The 26,459-nt window shown below is 44.3% G+C and overlaps 1 protein-coding gene across 2 annotated transcripts in view; it reads left to right on the plus strand.

The window, feature by feature from the left end:
• Nucleotides 1–26,459, plus strand: part of WSCD2 (WSC domain sialate O sulfotransferase 2) — a 273,923-nt gene that overhangs the window by 133,190 nt on the left and 114,274 nt on the right. For both annotated transcript variants that reach the window (XM_083151445.1, XM_083151446.1), the window contains exons 3-4: nucleotides 7,612–7,726; nucleotides 9,209–9,393. In XM_083151445.1, the coding sequence (XP_083007571.1) occupies nucleotides 7,612–7,726; nucleotides 9,209–9,393 (300 nt within the window). The remainder of the gene's footprint in view (nucleotides 1–7,611; nucleotides 7,727–9,208; nucleotides 9,394–26,459) is intronic.

Genomic DNA, 26,459 nt, shown 5'->3' on the forward strand with positions numbered 1-26,459 from the left:
TCCGTGACATTTGCAGCATATAATATATTTATCATGTATAAATAATAAAACAGCACAGCTTTTCAAGCCAATATATCAGAGGGAAATGTAGTAGCCCTGTAAGATGATATTATTTCTGGCAATGTCTAATGAGCTTTGGCACTTTCATTAGGAATTCTTGAAATTGCATAAAATTGACAATAATTCTTCATCCAGGGGCTAATTGGTGCGTGTAATAAACCTAAAGGGGAGTTGTCTTTGTCTTATTGAAACTGTTGATCCTGCACAAATCCTTTGCATAGAAGTATTTGTAGCACAAGAGGTGTTTGCTTTGGAGGATTAGACAATTGTTTCAAAGCATTTAGGGAGGCAGAACCTCTAGAATGTTTGCTTTTTGTAAAGTGCCTCTATATCATGCTAGCAGAGAATTCAGTTCTCTCCAACACTTCTTATGCCCCGCACACACAGGAGCAGTGTGCAAGTCAGGTGATAACGACGGGCGAGTCCATGCATTGCTGTCACCATGTCACCAAGGGCCATACACACAGAGCGATCCAGGCTTTATTTCTAATGTAACTGCCCCGTGTGTATGGCCTTCTGCCATTCTTTACAGTAGCAATTTTGGTATGGTGTATATATATATATATACTTGTCTATTCTCCCGTAATGGCCATGAGGCTCCTAAAAATCTTCTGCATCTTCCAGGAAACCCCCCCCCCCCAACGATGTTCTTCAAGTGGGTGGTCTGGGGTGTCCGATGATGCGATTCACCCTGAATAGTTATAAAATATGCTCGTACAGAGTATCCCTTATCCGAAATGCTCGGGACCACGAGCATTCCGGATAAGAGATTTTTCCGGATTTTGAAATAACTTTTGTTAAACATACTTACCTGTCCCCTGGTGGTGCCCAGATGGTCCGTCGGCATCAAACTTGGTCCCCCAGCATCCACGGCAGGCCTCCAGCATGTCTCCGCTGTCTCCAGCGGTCCCAGGAGTGCATTGCGCGAGTTCCCAGGTGCGCTGGTGACATCACCGGCGCGCGCACCTACTCGCGCAATGCTCTCCTGGGACCGCTGGAGACGACGGGGAGGATGCTGAAGGCCTGCCTTGGAGGCCGGGGGACTTGGTAAGTATAAAAAATTGGAATTATTCCAAAAAACCACGTTTTTTGGAATAATTCGGATAAGGGATGCCCGGATACGGGATACTCAACCTGTAGTACTGAATAATTAAAACAAGACCAAGCTTTAAAATAATAATAATAATAAACAAAGTATGTACATACTGTATGTGATCATATATCCCCTTTTAAACACATAACAGCACAAACAGTTATAGTCCTGTAGAAACACACATTGCTTTTTTTTTATTTAATAGAAAGCATTTGCAAGATGCTACATTCATTAGGAGAAAACCTCGGGAACTTATTTGCCATAATTCCAAGTAACATTGATTTGTTATCCATTAGAAGACACCAAAAGAATCTATTACATAACCTCTGAATAGTAATGAAACCATAGCTTGCAGACTAAGCTTTTCTTCTGTGTGAGAAAACAGGGGGCATGTATAGTTATATTTTTACATTTGTGTGTGTGTATGTATATTATTGTATGTACTGTATACAAATTATATATATAGTGTACAAAATGGAAACAAGCAGCAGCATTCAGAGGCTTAATTCTATTTAATTCTATTTACCTTGATGTTGAGTGTCAGGATGTGTGGGTGGAGCTACAATTCTCCGCCTTCACATAACAATAGGCTCATTAGGACAGCATGATGCTGAGCCACCAGTTGGTCACACAGGAGTCCACATTAAATCCTAACTATAAAAATTGTATTTAAACTATACAAAATCATGCAATTTTTATACCTTTTGCTTCCTTAGGGAGACATTGGGGCTGATAATGTAGGGGAGTACACACCAAAAGTGCTGTAGCCACAACCCCACAGTACTTAATACACCCACATGGCTCTAGCCCAGGGATGAAAAGAGAATTTTCATCACACAGGGCAGGACAGTAATTTGTCTCCGCTCTGTCTCCCCCTGCATACAAGTATGGGTATCACATCCAGCACCTGGGGAATGTAACCCCTTAGTACCCCCCTTCTCCCTGCATACCAGTATGAGAATCACATCCAGCACACAAAGCATGTACCCCCCTTCCACCTACATACCAATATATGTATCACATCCAGTACTCGGGGCATGTAACACCCTAGTATCCCCCTTCCCCCTGCATACCAGTATGGTTATCACATCCAGCACCCGGGGCATGTAACCGCCTAGTATCTCCCTTTCCCCTGCAGCAGCATACCAGTATGGGTATCACATCCAGCACCCAGGGCATGTAACCCCCTAGTACCCCCCTACCCCCTGCATACCAGTATGGTTATCACATCCAGTACCCGGGGCATATAACCCCCTAGTAACCCCCTGCATACCAGTATAGGATGCATTCCCGGCTAGCTCTGCCATTAGGAAGCTGCCTTGGCCACTGGTGTCTGGTGGGGAAACACTGAGTCTGGCTTTCACAAAATGAATGATGTCTATGAGGAAGACATTCTTCTTGTACTGTCTATAGGTGGTGGCTGTGGAACATCTTAGATGACACCTCTGCATCTTCACTTGAGGGGCTGTTAAGGGCAGGGAGTTAGTATATTGAAGTTTTACCTAACGTGCTGATACTGTAAGCCTTACACTGGCCCTGGATGAATTGCATTCAAAATGGGATGCGTAATGCATCCTGCACCTTGAGTTTCATAAAAATTGTGTTTAAGCAGTCTGAGATATATTGTTTGCCTTTCTGACTTCTATGTCGGCTAAAGCATCTCAGCTATTAATGACTTATGAATACCAAAGATCTCACTCTCTCCTCGTAAGATAGAAAAATTACTTTCAGGAGACTAGTGAAGTCAAGAATGATGAATAACTTCAGCAAATCAACTCTACCTTGCCGCATACTTACAGCTTATATTTAAACCCTGCAAATACTGACATATTGAAGTTTATAACCTTATGATATGTTTAATTTTTGCATTCATCAATGCCATATATAAAAAAAAATAACTGAAAGACCCAACTACTGGAATGGCAGCTGGTGGCAGTTACCGTATCTCCCCTATTTGAATTTTGGACTGTGCTGTAGCTGGGCACGCTTGCATTTTCCCTGTGCCTCCTAGAAAACCGGCTTTCTATCAATCAACTTGCACACAGAATGACCTCATGCATACACAGTCTATTGATTATCACTGAAGGAAGATCAGGTCTGAATGACCCTCATTGTTTACCAACATAGGCCAAATGCTGGCTGGTTAAACTAAAGGGGTGTACACATGGTGCAATTTACATTCTATTCAATCCCGATTTGACTAATTGGCACAGTGCCATGTACACATTTGATCTAGACTATATGGCCCTTAATCTGGTTCACTCGCAAAGGCAAATTCCTTCTCAAATGTACAAAACCATGTGCACTGCGGAGGGGGCAGATGTTACATGTGCAGATATAATTAGATTTGGGTGGGGTTTCACTTCAAAGTGAGATCTATATTGCAGTGTAAAAATAAAGCAGCCAATATTTTCCCTGCACAGAAACAAAATAACTCACCCAAATCTAATTCTCTCTCAAAAGTAAAATAATTCAAAGATGAGATGAAGAATACAAAGATTATATTTATAGTGGAAGTTGATATATACATTGATATATCTTCTGCATAAAGCAGTTAGAAAATGTGGGACACCGTCATGAGGAGGCACTTGGGGATGTCTGTGTTTTACATTAACCCAGTAATTTACTATTTTATCTTTGCAGTATCTGAACTTCTTAGATGCTGGGATTCTGAATAAAACATCTCATACCTGTATAATTTAGCGAATTGCCTGTTGAATGTAATTATAATGTCTCTTGCTGATGCTTACAGTTAACGTTGCTTATCAACCTTTAGTAAATCTGATGATCAGTGTTTGAAATGTTAAGTATTCAGTCAGCTATCCTTTGAGGTTTCCTGAAAGCCGCTGGTGTGGTCCATGTTTCTGTGTCAGTCTGTTCACCTTCCAGATCAATTATATCACATTCAGAGCACTTACAACACAGAGCAGCTTTCTGCCTGTGATGTCACCTTGTCTCTTGCTAAGTTTAATTATCTGGAAATTATAGAACTGCTCTTTTGTTTTTTCCCACTTCTGCCATGAAGTATGTTACCAGGATTTGTGATGCAGAAACTGAGCAGGTTTTATGCCCTTGATATATTGAAGAGTTGTCTGTTCCTCTTCTATCACTGTCATTAAAAATGTAAGGCTTTCTATGTAAGTATGTGTTTAATAGGTGTGCGGACTGGCTGCTTATTCCCCACAGTAAAAAACATGAAGTGAGTCAAACCTGTCTTTCAGATTTGCCTTTATGATTTCATGAATCTCTTTGATCACTGGTGTTAGAGCTGGGTTAAAACTGCTCACGGCGACCAAGTTTAAAGTAGAAGTTTGTTTTAGAGAACTGATGGTCAGTTCATATATATATGATTTTTTTACCAGATGATACATTACGCATCTCATGTGCTGCTCGTATAAACTGTATATATAAAATGTAGGGTTTATTCCTGTAATCTTTTTGCTGTGTCTGGCAACATACAGTAAGGTGACACCGTGTGTCTCCTGAATTTACTATTCTGTGTAAGAAACTCGGAAGCAATAGAAGACAACTCATGCCCACAGGTGTTTAATTGCAGATGGGTTTTATCAGGAAAGGAAGTGTGGTGTGAATATTAATTCTGTGCTTCAGTCTGAAACTTCACCTGGGACCTGATCCGTAGCATCTGAGTCTCGTTGTGACTATAACATCTGACAAATGCAGTCTGTGCCTTTGGCCAAGTTTATGACCCACACAGACAACAGTTCAATGTTCAAATTAAAATTTTAATATGCTAAGAAATAAAAAAAGCTAATTATTTCTGATTTATTGTCATTTCTGGCAACAAAATTAATTCTTGTAGCTTTTTTTGGTGGAGAAGGCTCTGATTGAATGCCCCCAAAACTGGCATTTATGCATGTGAGCTTTCCCCTTTCAGTTATAAGGTCCCAGGTTACTATAAAAATAATATAATTTATTCCAGGGGTTCCCATACTTTTTTGCATTACGATGCCCTAGAGTATTAGAATTGATTTTACGGCACCTCTATGACAAAAGTTTATTTTTGACTAATTTAGAAAAAAATATTTAATTAATTTAAATGAGTTTCTATGCCATCTTTAGGGTCACTTATGTGGTGAGGGACCAAATTCACTCTATTTGTCCATATACAGCACAGTTTTTTAGGATTGACAGCGACATGCACTGGTTTTACCTATTGCAATACATTGACTAAAAAAATTTAATTGGTCCTGAACCAACAATCCAAAGCACCCATACAAATGTCTCAAGGCGCCCTTGGATGCCACGCCACACAGTTTGGAAACCACTGATTTATGCATTAGGTGGTACCATCAGTTTATATAGTCAATAGGAGAGATTGGGAAGATGAGGGCATTTCCCAAGTTTGAATTGGGTTTTTTGAGATGAACAGACATAAAGCTTAACCCCCCTGCAAAATAAATTTCTGGAGGCCCCCATACTGTACATTTATTATAATGTATTTACCTAAATGCTCATTGCCACTTACTAATCATGTATTAATCATCGCTTACTAATCATGTACTAATCATCACTTACTAATCTTGTACTAATCATTACTTACTAATCTTGTACTAATCATCGCTTACTAATCATGAACTAATCATCACTTACTAATCATGAACTAATCATCACTTACTAATCATGTACTAATCATCACTTACTAATATTGTACTAATCATCACTTACTAATCTTGTACTAATCATCACTTACTAATCTTGTACTAATCATCACTTACTAATCTTGTACTAATCATCACTTACTAATCTTGTACTAATCATTACTTACTAATCTTGTACTAATCATCACTTACTAATCTTGTACTAATCATTACTTACTAATCTTTTACTAATCATCGCTTACTAATCATGAACTAATCATCACTTACTAATCATGAACTAATCATCACTTACTAATCATGAACTAATCATCATTTACTAATCTTGTACTAATCATTACTTACTAATCATGAACTAATCATCATTTACTAATCTTGTACTAATCATCACTTACTAATCATGAACTAATCATCACTTACTAATCATGAACTAATCATCACTTACTAATCATGAACTAATCATCACTTACTAATCATGAACTAATCATCATTTACTAATCATGAACTAATCATCACTTACTAATCATGAACTAATCATCATTTACTAATCTTGTACTAATCATCACTTACTAATCATGAACTAATCATCACTTACTAATCATGAACTAATCATCATTTACTAATCTTGTACTAATCATTACTTACTCATCATGTACTAATCATCGCTTGCTACTCATCACTTACTAATCACGTACTAATCATTACTTGATACTCCTCATGTAATACTCATCATGCTTGCTACTCATCACTTGCTACACAACAGATAAATGGGAAGGAAGTGCATTTTTAAGACATGTTACAGGCTCAGTTATGTACTTTATAAGTTATATGACCTAAGTGACACAAACTACATGTTGAAAAAAGATCCATTGAACAGAATGTTTATGATTTAGAATATTAAATTGTGGTAATTGATTGATCAGTGTTATGCCCCCCATACACGGTCCATTTTTTCGGTCCGTTCTGTACTTTTAAAGTACACATCGGATCGGATCGCATCCCTAGTGCATGCAGTGTGCATGCACTGCGATCCATTCCGATGTGTACCTAGTACAAAAAGTATGTGCAGCACATACTTTTTGTACCGTACTATGTGATGCGCGGGAGCGCGTACCGCATAGTACAGAACGGAGCTCTACACAACGGATCGTGTATGGGCTCCTTTACATTATTTCTGTGACAGAACACAGAAGCAGTAGCTACTGTAGGCATACACATATACATACACTTGCACCCATGGAACATCTGAACAGTGAATATCAGTGCAACCTTTAGGAAAGTAGTGTGGGGTGCAGCATATGACTATGGTTCAGCTGTGGTCATGAAAAACAGAGAAACCATCTATGCAGCCACAATGATAGCCCACTTATATTCATGACTTTGATAGGCTTTGTTTAAAATTCTTCTAGTCTTAGAATTATATACCGAATACACATTCAAGCATGGCGCTGCAATAATGGAAAACTGGTATTTGTTTATTGCCACTGGCTACATTCATTTATGCATCGAAGACAAATTACATGAATAGAACACACCACAAAAAGTAAAATGCCAGAATATAACACATTTATGTGCCAGGATCCTATATTTAAAATGATGTAAGCTTCCATACGCTGGATTTATGGTACATAATAACTATTTCACCATAGCATTGATTTGCTAGAGAATTCAATCCAATAGCTGCATGAATAACTTGAGACAATACAAACACTTCAGTTGTGTTAAATAAAACAATTTACAACTAAGCTAAGATCAATATTCAGCATAAGGGTTTGAGCAGTGTAATGCATAACTTCCTCATCCAGGCTATCTCTAATGTGTTACATTACTGTTGTTTTGCAGCAAAGTATATTGGATGCTACATGGATGACACACGGCAGAGAGCGCTCCACGGAGTGTCCTTTTTTGACTACAAAAAGATGACAGTGTTCCGTTGCCAGGACAACTGTGCTGAACGGTAGGATGGCGAATGCTGAATGAATGAAGTTTTATTAGTTTGTGCACACAAATACATTCTAAAACATGATCCTTATTTAATCCCATTTTGAACTGAAATATGTTTTCAGCATATACTGATATACTAAACAGTGTTTTCCATAAGACTTTCTAAAAACTCTATCATGCACGCTGTATATGTTATTAAACAAATAGCAAAATGCTAAAAAGCTAAGGTGGGATTCAATTAGCAATTTTCATCTACCGTAGTCTAATTGATGTCCCAGGGCTGTACTTAAAATGGATTTCTTTTTTAGTCTGAGTAGACCCCCAAAAAATGTGTAATAAATAGCCTGCTATTGGTTGCAAACAAAGTGTTAATGCTGTGTACAGCATTTGTTTGTGCTGCAGCGATAAATTGCCAGGTGCACCCTCCCATGTTCAGCCTCCTAATGGTCGCTGGTCGCAGGAGCTGGGTATTTACAGACAGTCAAAAGGTAGGAGGGCCCTGCTCGCAAGCTTACAATCTAAAAGGGAACTAGGCATTGATACATAAGGATAGATACTGTATTCTTTATTGCATCGATTCCACCAGAATGCAAGGTTCCGTGACTGGTTCTGGAATTTGATAAGCTTGCCTGAAGAGATGAGTTTTCAGGGAACGCTTATAGGTTTGGATACTGGAGGAGAGTCTTATTGTGCTTGGGCGGGCATTCCACAGAGTGGGTGCAGCCCGAACAAAGTCCTGCAGTAGAATCATTTGGGACAAAGCTTATGTTAGAGGTTTGGAGAATGCAAAATCATGAAAACATAAACAGAGTTGATAAATAGACAAAGAAAATAAGATGCATAAAGTACCAATGGATTTGATGCTCCATATTTGTACATGTGTTTTTGAATGAGTAAATCTGTATACAATGCGATGACCATGACATTTGCTCAGGCCAAGTTCCATTGTGCTTCATTTGCTACTTTTTACCTTGAAAATTAGTTGCTTGAAATTAATTAATGTGCAATTACAATTGCAGCCCAGTCCCAGTGTATCTGGCAGTGTTAATTCTAGTTCTATTCTAGTTCACTCTTTCGGACAAAATCCTTCACAGATGGACAATACCATGTGCACTGCAAGTGGGGCAGATGTAAAATGTGCAGAGAGAATTAGATTTGGGTGAGTTATTTTGTTTCTGTGCAGGGTAAATACTGGCTGCATTATTTTTACACTGCAATATAGATCTCACTTTAAAGTAAAACCCCACCCAAATCTAATTCTCTCTGCACAAGTAACATCTGCCCCACCTGCAGTGCACATGGTTTTGTCCATCTAAGAAGGATTTTGTCAGAAAGAGTGAACTAGAATAAGGCCCTCTGTGAATGGTGTTTCATTGTGTTTAAAATGAGTAGGATGTCATGCCGGATACCATGCACAGTATGGCGTATAGATACTATGAGTATGATGACCTATTTTTAGGATGTAAAACTTATATGCCTTCTTGTTTCTATGCAGGGGATACATGTATGCTGGACTTGAGTTCGGAGCAGAATGCTACTGTGGTCACAAAATTAAAGCCTTAAATGTAAGCGAGACAGAATGTAACATGGAGTGCAAGGGGGAGAAAAGCAACATGTGTGGTGGAGTCAACCGCTTGTCCATCTACAGACTGGTTCTCACTCAGGAGTCTGCAAGGAGGTGTGAGTACTGATCTCCTAAGCTCATTGCATCACTTTCTATTGGCATACACAATAGCTGAGTGCAATGTACTCTGCATACAAAACAAAGAGAAAATGTGTCCTCCTGTTTCTGTTAACGATAAGTTTGTGGGAAGGGTGGGCTAGGGGTTGGGTTTAAATACTACTGGGATCCATTGGGATTTTGACCTCTGACAGCAACCTGACTGTTGGGATTCTCACTGCACAAACTATGTCCCCAGCCTAGTTGTAGAAATTATTATACAGTGTACAATACACTACAGATGTAGCGCCTGTCATCCTTGCAGGAACTGGCGGTAGATTCGCCAGCCCCCGCCAGCCACCGGAAGGGGATGCGTGCGCACAAGACGCGCGTGTGTCCCCTTACTACGGAGCTCCCGCAGGTCCCCACAGTTTCATCGCCGGTCCCCGCTGCGCGATTCAACCTCCCTGCACGCCCCTAACCCTGCCCATCTCCATGAAGCGGAGATGGGCAGGGTTTGCGCAGACAGGAAACTGGAACGCGCGTCCCAGTCAGATGGAGTGCTGGTTTCCTAGAGGGGATGATCTGGCGAGCCCCAGTGCTAAATGAAGGGCACTCCATCTGTAAATAGGGGGTCGGTGTGATTTCTTGATCGTCAGGATGCCGGCAATTGATATCTGGATGCAGGCTTTCCAAACACTTGGACGGGCTCCGAATGTGAGATTCCCCCTAACCCCTAAACCTCCCCTTACACAGCCTAACCCTAACCTCCACCCTTAGTGCCTAACCTTAACCGTCCCTCCCCGCAGCCTAAACCAATCCCCCAAGTATGTGTCTAAATCTAACTCCCCATCCCTGCTTCATAGTCATTACATAATTAAGCAATTTGTAAAAAATTAGAAATGGCCATTTCTAAAGAATGGTAGTCTCAATCTGACCATTAAATTACTTATTCAACATTTTGTATTTGTATTTTTTGTATCTTTTATTGAAAAACAGTAACTGTTACAATAAGTATTACAAGTAACAGTTTAAACTGTTTAATGTATCATTTTAAATATCACTAAACATTAGATGTATTTGTTTATTACATCATAATACACTTTAACGTATTTAACTGTTAATATATTGGCTTATCTTTGGCATAACTACAGTATATACCGTAATGCAGCCCTTTCATGTTCCCAGCATAGGGGATGCAACACTGTTTTTCAGACCAATGTATGTTTAAAATAAACTGCCACAAGTAAAGACAATAAACAGAAGTGTTTTAAATCCTGTACCTAAAGAACAAAGGGGGTTATTCTAGTCCATTCTTTCTGACAAAATCCTTCTTAGATGGACAAAACCATGTGCACTGCGGGTGGGGCAGATGTAACTTGTGCAGAGAGAATTAGATTTGGGTGGGGTTTTTCTTCAAAGTGAGATCTATATTGAAGTGTAAAATCATGCAGTCAGTATTTTCCCTGCACAGAAACAAAATAACTCACCCAAATCTAATTCTCTCTGCACATGTTACATCTGCCCCACCATCTGGTTTTGTCCATCTAAGAAGGATTTTGTCAGAAAGAATGAACTAGAATTAACCCCAGAGTGTAATGCATTGTTACTAAACTTACTGGAGCATTCAGTAAAGATTTTGTTGGACATTAGAAGACACATACAGATGGGGCAGGTCCCATCTTTGCAGGGGATGGCGATGGCGACGCCAGCCGCCATCCCTCACCATATCTATAGCGAGAAGGGGACGTGCGCGCACGAGAGGCGCGCGCGTCCCCTTCCTACGGCAGTTCCAGCGCTTCCCCCGGGTCACCGCCGGCTTGTCAGCGGTGACCAGGGGTCCCTGCCCGCACCCCCCTAACCCTGTCTGTCTCCCTGAAGCGGAGATGGACAGGGTTCCCGTCACCCTGCCGACGGAGACTGAGACGCACGTGCACGTGAGACGCACGCGCATCTCAGTCAGATGGTGAGCCAGGCTGCTGGTGGATCGCCAGCAGTGACGTTCTGGCTATCCGCCAGCAAAGAAGAGGCCTGTCCTATCTGTAGGTGCACTATTCTATTAAAGGCAAACAAAGGGGATTTACCCTGTTTTTTTCCCCCACCAAGTTTCTTTTCTCGATCACATCAATTACAGAGCATCCTCTCCCCATACCCCCCCCCCAAAAAAAAACACATTCCAGAGAATACACCATATTCACAAGTCAGTCACTTTGCACTAGGACAAGCTCGTACTCTCTTTTACTATGCTACAGTATATTAATAAACCACTCTAAGACATCATGACATAATTTTAACTAGATCGGAGCATCTTCACAGTTTTCGTAATTTTCACCAAAAAGTGAAACTTTAGGCCTCTTGCCAGAATAGAAGATGTTGACTCAGATCAAAAAGCTTTTTCACATTTCTTATTCAGGTCAAATCACAACTTTAGTGGGCAAGCCTACCACATTCTACCCACTTCTTAGTGAAATGGGCAGAAAAGGGAGTTCAATAGGAGACAGGAGGTTAGAAATACAATTTCACTTTGCAATTGTGGAAACTGAATTGAATGTTATCATATATACTTACAACATGCCTGACAGAGACAGAGAGAGAGGGAGAGAGAGAGATCATACTGTTCCTCTGGCTTACTTGAGAGGAATCATATCCACTCAAGTGAAAAGTACACAATGTACCTTGTCAAGTGTACAGTATAATGAAATTCTGAGAAACTAAGTATATTTAATGTTATAATTGGTCACTTATGCTTTCTACCTGTTAGACAGGACATATAATTATGTACTGCAACTGCACAGGCAGAAGATTCAGATTTGCACTGAAGTTGCCCACAGTTGCACTTGCACTGTGTTCACAGATTAATCTGTATGCAATAGCAATCTTAATTGAAGTCAGTGATTATCGACCGGCCATGCCATGGCACCTTTGCAATGGCACTCAGAGTGAGGAATAAAACACAAATGATTGACAGAGAGGAGAGTGGCGGCTAAATGTTTTTGCATTCAGCTGTGATCATGCACCAAGAGAACATGGCCTCAGAGATTCAGAGTCGGTTTGTTGCCTACCCCCCTGCATTCTGCAGGAGACTCCCTGAAATAACAGCCATCACCCTCTCTCCCCCTTTAGTCTAACAATCTCCCTCATTTCACCTAGCCCACATTAAATTGTTACATTTTGTGAGGAAAAAAGGAATAAGAGACAGATACGTTTACATTGAATCATCAACACCATTTCCTAGCACTTTAGCAAGTACTGTATAGTAGTTCCTACTAACAGCTTTGGGGCTCATCTACATTTGGATATAAGTCATTTTACAAGATTCCTCTCAGATGTAGCAGCGCACACCCACACATCTGGTTGCCACATTCATAATCTTTTTTCACTATCTCTCCATATATGGAACTAGACCGCCCCTTGGGTGGAGCATGACACGCCCGCTCAATGGGCCCTGTGCAAAATTTTGCTGTCAACCATTCCTCTTAATCAACAGCAGCCAGAGATAGTCAGTCCTGTTCAGCGGCAGCCGCCGGAGCGTGGGACGGCTGCGGCAGGACAATTTGTAAGATCATTTATTACATATGGCCCCCGAAGGATTTTTTCTCATACAAACAGCCGTTGGGACAAAAAAAATATTCCCCACCCCTGGTTTAGGCAATCATTTGTTAGTTCGATATGTCACAAGTCAAACAGTATATACTGTAGTATGCTACTGTATATGCTCTTCTTAGTATATATTTATTATGTAAACCTTATAACCGAAGAATAGTCCGATAACCTCACCTCAAAACCTGATTTAGGATGCAGAATATGAGCCTCGTCCTCAGTCTGGTCCCTATTTCTGAGGATGATATTGTGGAGCTTGGCACACAGAGCCATAGTACTGTATTACAAACAACATCCGGCACATGCAGATGATAAAGGCAATGACAATGAACTACTTTATGGACGGCTGTAAAAAAAAGAAGTAAAGAGCCACTGTAGGTGGTGTCTGCTCCAGCAAAACAACATGGCTCACAGACATGGCATTTCCAGCGAAGCCGAACCCATTTTACTGAGGCCATGCCCTCTCACAATTACAGCTTGTTGTAAGATTTATGGTGCCTTCTAAAAGTTTATGTTATTCCTGTAACCACATCTGCTATTGTCTGAAATATCCTAAATACACAGAAATTAGATTCAGACCACATTTGAATCATCACTGTGCTTATGCCGCAAATAAGGTCACTTAGCACAATATTTAGAGTTTATAGGGTGGCACGAGGTATAGTCTGATCCAAGGTCGAACTAGCATAGGTGCAAGGGGTGCAGCTGCTATGGGGCCCAGAGCTGAAGGGGGCCCATAATTACTGTCTAAGTAATATGTTTTACATACATTTATCACCATCAGTTGCTCAATAGGGGGGCCCCTTACAAACTTTTGCTATGGGGCCTACGAATATCTACCCTGGTCTGATCCGGTGTCTTGTCTCTCTTTCGGCATAATAAAGACGCTAGCACATGACCAGTAGATGTTCTACTGGGACCTGCAATATTCTTCTTGACGCTAATTCTGTTGCAGTCAGCTGTGGCAGCAATACCTCAGTGTCCTGACATTATTTATATACATCTGAAAAACCACAGATTCATTAAGGTTTACATTTTCGTTGGACTAGGTTCTACAAGGAAATAGTAAATTAAGTTTCTAGAAAAGATATGAGGGTATAATTCCACAGCAATGTTTTTGTTCACCTTGATTAGCCACCACTGATTATGTATTATGATGCTCTATGAATTGGGATTTATCCTTATCAGAGGTGGCAAAGAGTGACCGGCAGTCACACAGTAGCTGTCAGATAAGCTGCTTATCTGCTTCTGTTACACACAAGTTTCCACATCTGTCAGATTCCTTGTTTACATATTACATTAAGATCACTCTTTTTTTATAAGCACTATTCCCAGATTAATCTGCTACTGGCTCCGGATTCACAGTAATCTCACATATTTATGAAAATGTAATGAATGGTAAATGCATCAAATTGTAAGATATTACTGATGATCACGATAATAACCTGTCTAGTACAGTTGTAGTAATGTTTCTACGTTCAGGAAAAAATAGCATAAGGAACATGTAAGAGCCATAAAATCTTATACTGTAGATGCCAAAAATGAAGGAAGCACCATCAGTTGGAGTGGGTAATCCTCAATCATCCAATCACAAGCAACCAGCTGAGGTCGACTGCCATCCTCTGCAGAGTGTATGCGCACAATCCCTGGGGCCTTCTACCTGTGGCAGGCTAATCTGCAACTCTGTGCAGGTCTGAGCCAATAGAGATTAAGTAAACACATCCTTACCTTGTTATGCCTACACAAAGTCAACCTACTGTACAGTACTGTTAAATTGTCTTCTCCTGCAAAAGCATTGAGAGAACAAGTAGGTGGGCCGTAATGGAGGCAGGGGTGGATAAATTGCGTCCTTAGGCCCCACTCACTTCTGGCAAATTGCCATGAGTAATGCAAAAAGTATTTGAACAATGGGCAGGACTTTAATGACACAATTAATAGAATTGCATCAATAGGCCCCACCCCCTTTGAACACAGGCTATGAATTCCTGTTATTGTTCCCCCCATTCTGGCTACTTCGCTAGGAAGTGAGGAGAATGTGGGAGGGGTCTTCCCACTCTTCTATGCGTATGGGGGGACTTTACCAAAAATCCGGTTCACTACAGGATCCGGGAGAAAAAACAAGTATGAACTAGATAAAAGGCAAACCATACGTGAATGCAAAGTGTTAGCTTTAGCTGCAGGAGTTAGAGGGTAGCTTTAACTCATAGGGCCTGGTTAATACTGCATCTGATGGGCTGTCCATTGAGACACCCACCAGCTGGAGCTCTAATCTCCTGTGGTGCACATAAAGGTGAACGCTGTCCACACCATTGGGCTTCTGAGCATCCATTTAGTTGCTCTAAATGTACCGTTATAATTGGCTGCTGATATCAGAGGAACTACATCTTCTGAAGTTGTCCATGACACTGTCAAGCCCATCAACTCGATACACTGCCCCTCCTCCCCCTGCCCAGAAATGCCTATCCCCATGCCTTTCCAACACTAGAGAATAGTTCTCAGTACATATATATATATATATATATATATATATATATACATACACATGAGTAGGTCCCAACTGTGGATAGCTCAAAAGTACAACAGCACAACAGTTTGGGGCACATGTATCTAGTAATAGTCTTGGAAACAATACACTCTTCATTGGGATACTGATTTTGGGATTTGTGCTCAGAATGAAGGTTTTAGCACACTAGATTGAACACAGGGCCCGATTCAGACCTGCTCACTAGGCAGCGTATAATAACTACCTAGCGAGCGGGTAAATGCCGCCCCGCTGCTGAACACATGAACCCCCCACGCTGAGGTAATCACCGCACTTGCATACGAGCGGATGTGTGTGGGCTTACACATCCACTCGCATGCGGCTGCACTGAGGATAAATCATTTGATTGTCGCACACCATCATATGTCCAACCTTTGCTCTGAAAAGTAAGTCTATACTTACTTTCCAGATGGCGACAATACACCGATTTGAGGGAGGGCACTGACATCATGTGACATCAGTCGCCCGCCTGTGTTCACATGGGGTACGCCCAGCATTTCTATGGGCGCACCCACCAATTTTGTGATCACACACATAAGACAGTGGGTGGTCCCCTGCATCTGACCCCTACCAGTCCCCTACCCGCCCATTATTGAGCAAATGCCCCAATCGTTTGTGAATCTCACACGAGCATGCGCAAACCACCACCATCGACAGGGGGAGCGAATTCAGACCTGATCAATCAGGTCTGGATTGCCCCACAGTGGCTGTCTCTCCCCCTCTTCTTATCAAACAGAGAAAACATTTTGCTTCTTGCCATGCTAACACATACTTGCCTACTTTAAAACTCCCCTCTCTGGGTGAAGCCCGGCGGGGAGACTAACAGCATCACTTCCGGATGAAGACGTCATCAAGCCCCACCCCCAGCCCTGGAAATTCCCCGGATTTGCAGGACCTCTGGGAGGGGTGGGGCTAAATGGCACTATTTGCATATTTAGCTCCACACCCATCTCACGAAAAGCCGTAATTGCGGTAATTCAACAAGGGGGGCGCGCAGCTGCCAGGGATATTTGGAGAGTGTGGCAGAATCCGGAGGATTGCCCACCTTTCCGGGGGGCCGGGAGGGGGACCCGATTTCCAGGACCCTCCTGGCCAATCCGGGAGGTTAGGCAACCCTTTGCTAATGTAACCCTCTTTGTAAATACAGATACATTTACCCAAAAATGGAATTTAGAATAAAAATAAAACCGTGTAAAAACCGTGTATTTCCAGCCATTTGCTGAACTGTACACATCATGAATTATGTACGGCACCACATCTGCAGCATAAATCAAAGACACTCTGAACTGTTTGTTTTGCTTGTAAAATAGGCATAAATAAAATATAAAATATTATCTAAGAAACAGAAACAGCTATCTATCTCGTGCACACACAAACAAAATAACATTTACTACAATGCTCACACAAAAGAATAATTTATGCCCAGCAGCAAATAAAGCATTTATTGGTGTCAGCGGTGCATTTCCAATCAGCCAATAACAATGGTTCATTAGTGCTGGCGACTGTCAGTCTCCTCAATGAAGGCATTTGGCTTTGTGCAGGATAACTACCAGCAACATGTGTATGGGCCTGCTGCCCAATCAGCAACAACAGTTGTCCAACTTCTGTACAGCTAAGACAACTAGCAGGAGGCACATTATCAATAAATGCAGGAAAGTATCCACTGAACCGTCATTCTTATCAGCCAGACTATTGAACTCATAAAGCTGACAAGATACTCGTAAAAAGCTGAATTTGGTCCAGACATCTGTGCATGCCTATCTGTGAAAATACGCATGTGCAGACCCGCAGTACCAATACCTTTGGCGAGTATCACAGGGTGCGGGAGCATAAGGATGCCCTGCATTTCCACAATGGTGGGTACACCCAGAGAAATGCTGGGCATCACCATATCAATGCAGGCGTGCCAAATCCTTCTTCGAGCAGGCGGCTGACATCACAGGACATCAGTTTTCTGCCCTGTCATCGTCCAGGCGCTTGTGAATAAAAGTCAGCCTAAGGCCTGGTACACACCAGAACGATCCTGATTGTTAGTAGATCGTTAGCAGATTGTGTGATGGTCGCACAATCTGTTGGAGCACACAATCTGCTAACAATCTGCTAACGATCTGCATCCAATCTGATCCCAATCCGATCTGAGTCTGTATTCAGTTGAATGGATCTTTTACAGATCCTACCTGCAGCAGGAAGGATCTGTAAAACGACCAAACGACAGCGGGGACGCGCATCGGATTGGAATCGGATCGGAATTGGACCTAAACATGCCCAATCTACATACAATCTGCATCCAATCGGTCGGAATTGGATCCAGATTGATGGAATTGAGCCCTAATCGTTCTGGTGTGTACCCCCCCTTACTTTTATTTGCAAAAGGGTGGAACAATCATTCGATGGTCACGACCATCGAATGATTCCCCCCCCTTGTCAATGAGAACTCCCTCATCTGTACATGTTCAGTAAATTTAGGGGGTTCTTTATGACGTGGGGGGTGCGCATTGTTAATGATATTGAGTGTACACACTTGTGAACAATATGGCTCAGAAGCCCCTCTCTTTCTTACCATTAATTGCTTTTTTTTTTTTTAACCAGTTACTGTATTAACAGTATACTGAATGTTTTGCTGCTGCAATTTATCAACTGCTGTACCATGCAATGTGTTGGGAAACCAGAGCCTCAGTGCAAAACTGTGCAATAGCTCATGCTGATTGCACTCTGGTAGAACACTCAATGGCATTGAAGTCTGAAATAGTTAACTTTGCATTTGTAGGCCTTAGATGCTGCACATGTAGATTAAAATATATCAATCAAAATGTTTTGTAAAACCTTAAATAATTTGACCCCATAGACTCATTTTTGGGTGTTCTATGTGGTTGCACTTCTGAGAAAGTATCCAGTCACTGTAGAGTTACAAAGTGCAGCATTAGCAGACTCCTTACACGCCCATAATGAACACAGCATTCATTGCTCCCATGTCAGTATTAAAAGAGAGGAAAAAAGATGATGCAGTATTCTGTCCAGCCTGAAATGTAGTTATGGAAAAATGACATTTATTAACACAATTTCCAGTTATCTTCATGGTCGTGGGATTACTGTGAAATTGGTGCAAGTCTCCTACAAGACCTGTCAGTTCTATGAGTTATGAGCCGTCTTTGTGCGGATGATGTGTTATTCAAGTACACGAGGACGTCCATAGTAAAATGTAATATCTACTTCTAGTCTTCGTTCAGATATCATCATCTCTCTACTGCTTCATACTTGGTAGATATGGTGACTTTCTGCTGATAACTCAACTACCTCGACCTGGGAAGATAAAATTGCTGAGTAGATTAACAGATCTGTAACACGCTGGCTAATCATCTTCACTGAACAATTGTTCATCAAAACTTGCTGTCATCACAAGTTACATTTCTTTTTCCTGAGTGCGGCAGAGCAGCAACTGTCTATTTGAATGATTATTCTCTCACTTTTGGACCATGTCAGCATAATTTGACACAAGGAAATATCTGGAAGAAAGACAATCTTGTCCTGATTTATTATTATTTAACATTATCTGGAAACTGCAGCAATCAGGAGAAAAGCAGTCAGTCTGGTATTAGATTCACAGAACAGCACAGCTTATGGTGCTGAGGTAAAGTATAGGGATTGTTATCGGCGGGCTCACAATGGATGGTTACCATCGATAACAAACATATACTGTATGTGGCCATCAATGTTTACCAACTATCTTATGCAAGACCACCAAACGTTTTATACATTGATGGTCATTTTTGTTCTTTCAGTGAATGGCCTGAAGGCCAATCGCTACCTGTGGCACGCAGAGGTGTAACTAGATATTAATAGGCCCCATAGCAGAAGTTTGTAAGTGCCCCCTATTTATGTAAAACATATTAGTAGTATATAAAGTAGTATGTAAAACATATTAGTAGTATATAAAGTAGTATGTAAAACATATTACTTAGACAGTAATGATGGGCCCCATTCAGCTCTGGGCCCCATAGCAGCTGCACCCCTTGCACCTATGATAGTTATGCCCTTGTGGGGCAGGGCTTTGTGGGTGTCAGGGGCAGAGCTAGTCTCTGTGTACCGTACCTTTAAAAAAAAAAAATTACTCCGTGGGGAGGAAAACCATTTGGGGTTCTCCCATCGATTTAACCTTTTAGTAATGCGCTGTTTATATGAGAAGGCAGGAGACTAGTGTGGAGCGATATAACAGCAAACACTAAAAATTATGAATTGTTATTTTATTAAACTAAGATAGTATTTAGAACCGGTTGTATAAATCAATTCACAATAATGTGTATATATATATATATATATATATATATATATATATATATATATATATATATATATATAGCAACAGGAACACAATGGCGGCACTCGTAGACTTAGTGAAAAAAATTCTTTATCAAAGCATTTGGTTGTGCAAAAAGATAACCGACGTTTCGGGGATCAACCCCGTTTTCAAGGTGCAGAAAAAAAACAACAACAATACAGCGTGTAAGATCTCTTACCTATGTAGGCTCAGAGAAGACTGAGGCGGGAGCCTGTCCCCCACGTCCGTGGCCGGCGTCTCACAGGAAGTCGCTGGTGTTGCGCTTCCGGTTCTTCCGCCGGACAACGCGACTAGGGTTCCCTAGGCAACCTGCGTAAACATATGCACAATGAGTGACAGTGAAAAATAATCATACCGCAGTGAAACAAATATTAAACGTAGTGAAACAAATATTAAACGTTAAAACAGCAGCGCTTAGGAGATGCTGCATGATCTGCAAAATCAGTAGCTGAATGTACTCGTTATAGAGGTATGCGGCGTATTGCGCATCTATGACATATATGCCCTGTATTTGAAGTTGAGTCCCCATCGGATAGACAAGCCTTATAATTAATACTGCAACCTCTATGAATAAGCTAGTGTCCAGCTCATAGAGTGAATCAATGGGGACATAGTTAATCAGAAATCACTAGATGTATAGAGGGGATTGTCCAGAATATTTATTGAAGATGTGGGCTGGTATTGTTTCATTTAAGAAACACATTCCACGGCATTCTCTCATTAAGTCCCTGGGGATAGGTGGTCTTCAACCTAAAGATCCAACCAGCTTCAGACTGAAGCAATTTGGTGTCTCTATCGCCTCCTCTTAATTGGGCTGGGATGTGTTCAATGATAAGGTGTCTAAGGTCATTGAGGGAATGGTCCATCTCGGCAAAATGCCTGGCCACTGGGTGTTCAAATTTCTTGCCTTTGGTCTTGTTAGCCAGTGCTGTTTTTATTGTGGAACGATGCATTGCTGCCCGCTCCCTGAAGGGCCTGATAGTTTTGCCCACATAACCTTTGATGCAGGGGCATGTTAATAAATACACCACATACGCAGTGGTGCATGTGACAACCTGGTTGATTCTGAATGTTCCTATGGCCGATGGTAATGAGAATGATGCCCCGGTCTTCATATACTGGCATGTTGTGCATTGAACACATTTGTAGCAGCCTGGAACCTTGGTGAGGAAAGTGCCACCTTTCTGCGCCCGCTAGATGTCTGCCGCAAAACCTGTTATGTCGGTGTGGACAACTAGATCTTTAATGCTTTTGTTTCTAGTGAAACAAGTCATGGGCCTTTTGTCTCTAAAACAGGGGAGCCCGCTGTCCGTACTGACAATAGGCCAGAGAGCCCGTGTTGCCCTTGGTATCACCGGGCTGGTGGTTGAATATCTATTGGTCCAGGGAATGACTTTGGAGCTTGGCTTGGTTTGGCCTTCTAGTAATATTTGTCTGGGGGTATTTAATACCTCTTGCTTTTGTTTCTCCAATGTCTTGCCATCGTATCCCTTAGCAATAAATTTTTTAACCACGACATCCAGGGCCTCCTCGGTCCTGTCAGGGTTGCTGGTAATTCTGGCACTACGAATTAATTGTGATTTCGATAGGCCAATCTTCAAAGCCCTGGGATGATGACTCGAGGCTTTGAGCAGTGTGTTTTTGCTTGTGGGCTTATAGTATACTGAAGTGTCCAGCATTCCATTCCTTTTGGTGACAAGGACATCCAAATAGTTGATCGCTGTGTCCTCAATCTGTGAGGTGACCCTGATCGGAGAGTCTCTTGTATTGATGAAATGGATCAATTCCTCAAGACTGGCCTTCCCACCCTGCCACAGTAGGAAGACGTCGTCTATGTAGCGACAGTATAGGTCGATGTTGGATGCCCAAGTAGTTGTAGAGAAGAACATGCTTTGCTCCTCTTGTTGCATGAACACATTCGCGTACGATGGGGAGACATTGCTCCCCATCGCACACCCACTGACCTGTAAATAATACTGGCCATCGAAGAGGAAATAGTTCCTTTTAAGAATAAGTTCCAGCAGCTGCAGAAACAGGTCGATGTCTACAGAGAGGCTGGGTTCATTGGTTAGAAACCTTTTCATGGCCACTAGCCCCTCATCATGGGGGATAGCCGTGTAGAGGCTACATATGTCCATGGTGCACAACCAGGTATCCTCTTTGATTGTAGAGCAGCTCTGTATTCTTTTCAGGAAACTTGTAGTATCCTTAATGTGGTTAGGTTGTTTTAATATAAGAGGCTGTAGGATCCCGTCAAGGAAGGCTGAGATGGGGTGATATAGGCCATTCCTGGCCGATATAATGGGCCCTTCAGGGAGCGGGCAGCAATGCATCGTTCCACAATAAAAACAGCACTGGCTAACAAGACCAAAGGCAAGAAATCTGAACACCCAGTGGCCAGGCATTTTGCCGAGATGGACCATTCCCTCAATGACCTTAGACACCTTATCATTGAACACATCCCAGCCCAATTAAGAGGAGGCGATAGAGACACCAAATTGCTTCAGTCTGAAGCTGGTTGGATCTTTAGGTTGAAGACCACCTATCCCCAGGGACTTAATGAGAGAATGCCGTGGAATGTGTTTCTTAAATGAAACAATACCAGCCCACATCTTCAATCAATTTTCTGGACAATCCCCTCTATACATCTAGTGATTTCTGATTAACTATGTCCCCATTGATTCACTCTATGAGCTGGACACTAGCTTATTCATAGAGGTTGCAGTATTAATTATAAGGCTTGTCTATCCGATGGGGACTCAACTTCAAATACAGGGCATATATGTCATAGATGCGCAATACGCCGCATACCTCTATAACGAGTACATTCAGCTACTGATTTTGCAGATCATGCAGCATCTCCTAAGCGCTGCTGTTTTAACGTTTAATATTTGTTTCACTACGTTTAATATTTGTTTCACTGCGGTATGATTATTTTTCACTGTCACTCATTGTGCATATGTTTACGCAGGTTGCCTAGGGAACCCTAGTCGCGTTGTCCGGCGGAAGAACCGGAAGCGCAACACCAGCGACTTCCTGTGAGACGCCGGCCACGGACGTGGGGGACAGGCTCCCGCCTCAGTCTTCTCTGAGCCTACATAGGTAAGAGAGGAAAAACAAAACCAACGAACAAACTGATGCAGGGGAATGCGGGGTGTTTTATTGAAAAACCGAAGAACACAGGAACTGATGCAGAAAACAGGAACAAACTTTATGAAACAAAAATACGAAGTGGCTGGATAGCAGAATAAACACAGAGGTACCGGGTACAGATGCAGGCGGTCCGGCAGTTGGCTGAGGCTTAGGCTGAGGCACAAGACATGAGACACAGGACACGAGGCACAGGACACGAGGCACAGGCTGTAGGAAGCTGAGGCAGAATACACGAGGCACAGGACACAAGGCAACGGCTGTAGGAGGCTGAGGCACAAGAGACGAGGCACAGGACACGAGGCAACGGCTGTAGAAGGCTGAGGCTGAGGCACAATACACGAGGCACAGGATACAAGGCACAGGACACAAGGTAATGGCTGTAAAAGGCTGAGGCTGAGGCACAATACACAAGGCACAATACACGAGGCACAAGATACAAGGCACAGGGAAACACTCCTTTCCACAACAGGAACATAGAACAATGACCAGCCCTGAGTGCTGGTCTGGGGAGGACTAAATAGACCGCTCACTGGTGTCCAATTGAGCAGATTGCCTCCAATCATCAGGCACCTGATCCCTCAGAGTCTGGAGACAGAGAGATAAGTCCACAGGTGCCTGATGCCCCTAGTGGTGATATACATGGAAAGAGAAACAGACATAACATAATGCCCCCCAGAAGAAGGCGGATTCCAGACGCCTTAAGAGTCATCTTTTCCTCCTGTTCTTCTTGTTTCTCTTAGTACCCGACGGGGCAGCCTTACAGAGCCCAGCGGCCTGGAGGGAGTCTTTTAGAATGTCCTAAACCTCCGGTGGACCGAACCTTTTGGTAATTGCTTCAGTGAAGGCAGCCAAATCGTGCAATGCTGGATCTTTAGACTCCACCAAAAAATTCGCCCATGCCAGTGCCTCCCCTCTAAACCTCATCAACATATGGCCAATCAATTCCTCCATATTTGTACCTTCCCAAGGCTGGCAGAAAAAGGCATTAAGCGTGGAAATATTCCCATCAAAAAAGATAGTTCCGGGAATATACCCCGTGTCATCGAGGACTATGCCTGGGGTTGTGGTACTGGTGTCCCCTTCTTGGACCCCTGGCACATCAGACGGAACCCCTCGGATCTCTGGCACATCAGGCGGAACCCCTCGGACCTCTGGCACATCAGGCAGAACCTCTCGGACCTCTGGCACATCAGGCAGAACCTCTCGGACCTCTGGCACGTCAGGCAGAACCTCTCGGACCTCTGGCACGTCAGGCAGAACCTCTCGGACCTCTGGCACGTCAGGCAGAACCTCTCGGACCTCTGGCACATCAGGCAGAACCTCTCGGACCTCTGGAACGTCAGGCAGAACCTCTCGGACCTCTGGCACGTCAGGCGGAACCTCTCGGACCTCTGGCGCGTCGGGCGGACCCTCACGGATCACTGGCGCATCGGGCGGACCCTCACGGACCTCTGGCACATCGGGTGGACCCTCACGGACCTCTGGCACATCGGGTGGACCCTCACAGACCTCTGGCACATCGGGTGGACCCTCACGGACCTCTGGCACATCGGGTGGACCCTCACGGACCTCTGGCACATTGGGTGGATCCTCACGGACCTCTGGCACATCGGGTGGAAATGCTCTAAAAGAAAAAACATTGCAACTGACGGCCGACACGGCGGCCCTCAATTTATGCCCAACGGAATCAGCAGGAGCGGACTCAAGACCAGGGGGTGCAGGAGTCACAGAGGCAACAGGCCCGGAGGCCAGGGCAGTAGCGTCCTCAGGCCCGGAGGCCAGGGCAGTAGCGTCCTCAGGCCCGGAGGCCAGGGCAGTAGCGTCCTCAGGCCCGGAGGCCAGGGCAGTAGCGTCCTCAGGCCCGGAGGGCAGGGCAGTAGCGTCCTCAGGCCCGGAGGCCAGGGCAGTAGCGTCCTCAGGCCCGGAGGCCAGGGCAGTAGCGTCCTCAGGCCCGGAGGCCAGGGCAGTAGCGTCCTCAGGCCCGGAGGCCAGGGCAGTAGCGTCCTCAGGCCCGGAGGCCAGGACAGTAGCGTCCTCAGGCCCGGAGGCCAGGACAGTAGCGTCCTCAGGCCCGGAGGCCAGGACAGTAGCGTCCTCAGGCCCGGAGGCCAGGGCAATAGCATCCTCAGGCCCGGAGGCCAGGGCAATAGCGTCCTCTGACCCGGAGGCCAGGGCAATAGCGTCCTCTGACCCGGAGGCCAGGGCAATAGCGTCCTCTGACCCGGAGGCCAGGGCAATAGCATCCTCTGACCCGGAGGCCAGGGCAAAAGCGTCCACTGACCCGGAGGCCAGGGCAATAGCGTCCTCTGACCCAGAGGCCAGGGCAATAGCAACCCCCTCCTGGGGCTGGATAGGACCCCCTCCTGGGGCTAGACAGACGGAACCCCCTCCTGGGGCTAGACAGACGGGCTAGACAGACGGAACCCCCTCCTGGGGCTAGACAGACGGAACCCCCTCCTGGGGCTAGACAGACGGAACCCTCTCCTGGGGCTAGACAGACGGAACCCTTGGCGGGGACCGGATCATCGGGCTCCTTGGCGGGGACCGGATCATCGGGCTCCTTGGCGGGGACCGGATCATCGGGCTCCTTGGCGGGGACCGGATCATCGGGCTCCTTGGCGGAGACCGGCACATCGCACCCTCTGGCGGAGACCGGGACATCGGACCCTCTGGCGGAGACCGGGACATCGGACCCTCTGGCGGAGACCGGGACATCAGACCCTCTGGCGGAGACCGGGACATCGGGGACCGGATCATCGGGCTCCTTGGCGGGGACCGGATCATCAGGCTCCTTGGCGGGGACCGGGACATCGGACCCTCTGGCGGAGACCGGGACATCGGACCCTCTGGCGGAGACCGGGACATCGGACCCTCTGGCGGAGACCGGGACATCGGACCCTCTGGCGGAGACCGGGACATCGGACCCTCTGGCGGAGACCGGGACATCGGACCCTCTGGCGGAGACCGGGACATCGGACCCTCTGGCGGAGACCGGGACATCGGACCCTCTGGCGGAGACCGGGACATCGGACCCTCTGGCGGAGACCGGGACATCGCACCGGGCAGCTCTGGGTAGAGACTCTGGCTGGGCAGCTCTGGGTAGAGACTCTGGCTGGGCAGCTCTGGGTAGAGACTCTGGCTGGGCAGCTCTGGGTAGAGACTCTGGCTTGGCAGCTCTGGGTAGAGACTCTGGCTGGGCAGCTCTGGGTAGAGACTCTGGCTGGGCAGCTCTGGGTAGAGACTCTGGCTGGGCAGCTCTGGGTAGAGACTCTGGCTGGGCAGCTCTGGGTAGAGACTCTGGCTGGGAAGCTCTGGGTAGAGACTCTGGCTGGGAAGCTCTGGGTAGAGACTCTGGCTGGGCAGCTCTGGGTAGAGACTCTGGCTGGGCAGCTCTGGGTAGAGACTCTGGCTGAGGATTGGCCAGAAGTTCCCCAATTTTAGGCCTGCGATGAGGA

Source organism: Crinia signifera, chromosome 1, assembly GCF_055691185.1.
Source record: "Crinia signifera chromosome 1, ASM5569118v1, whole genome shotgun sequence".
Classification (NCBI taxonomy): domain Eukaryota; kingdom Metazoa; phylum Chordata; class Amphibia; order Anura; family Myobatrachidae; genus Crinia; species Crinia signifera.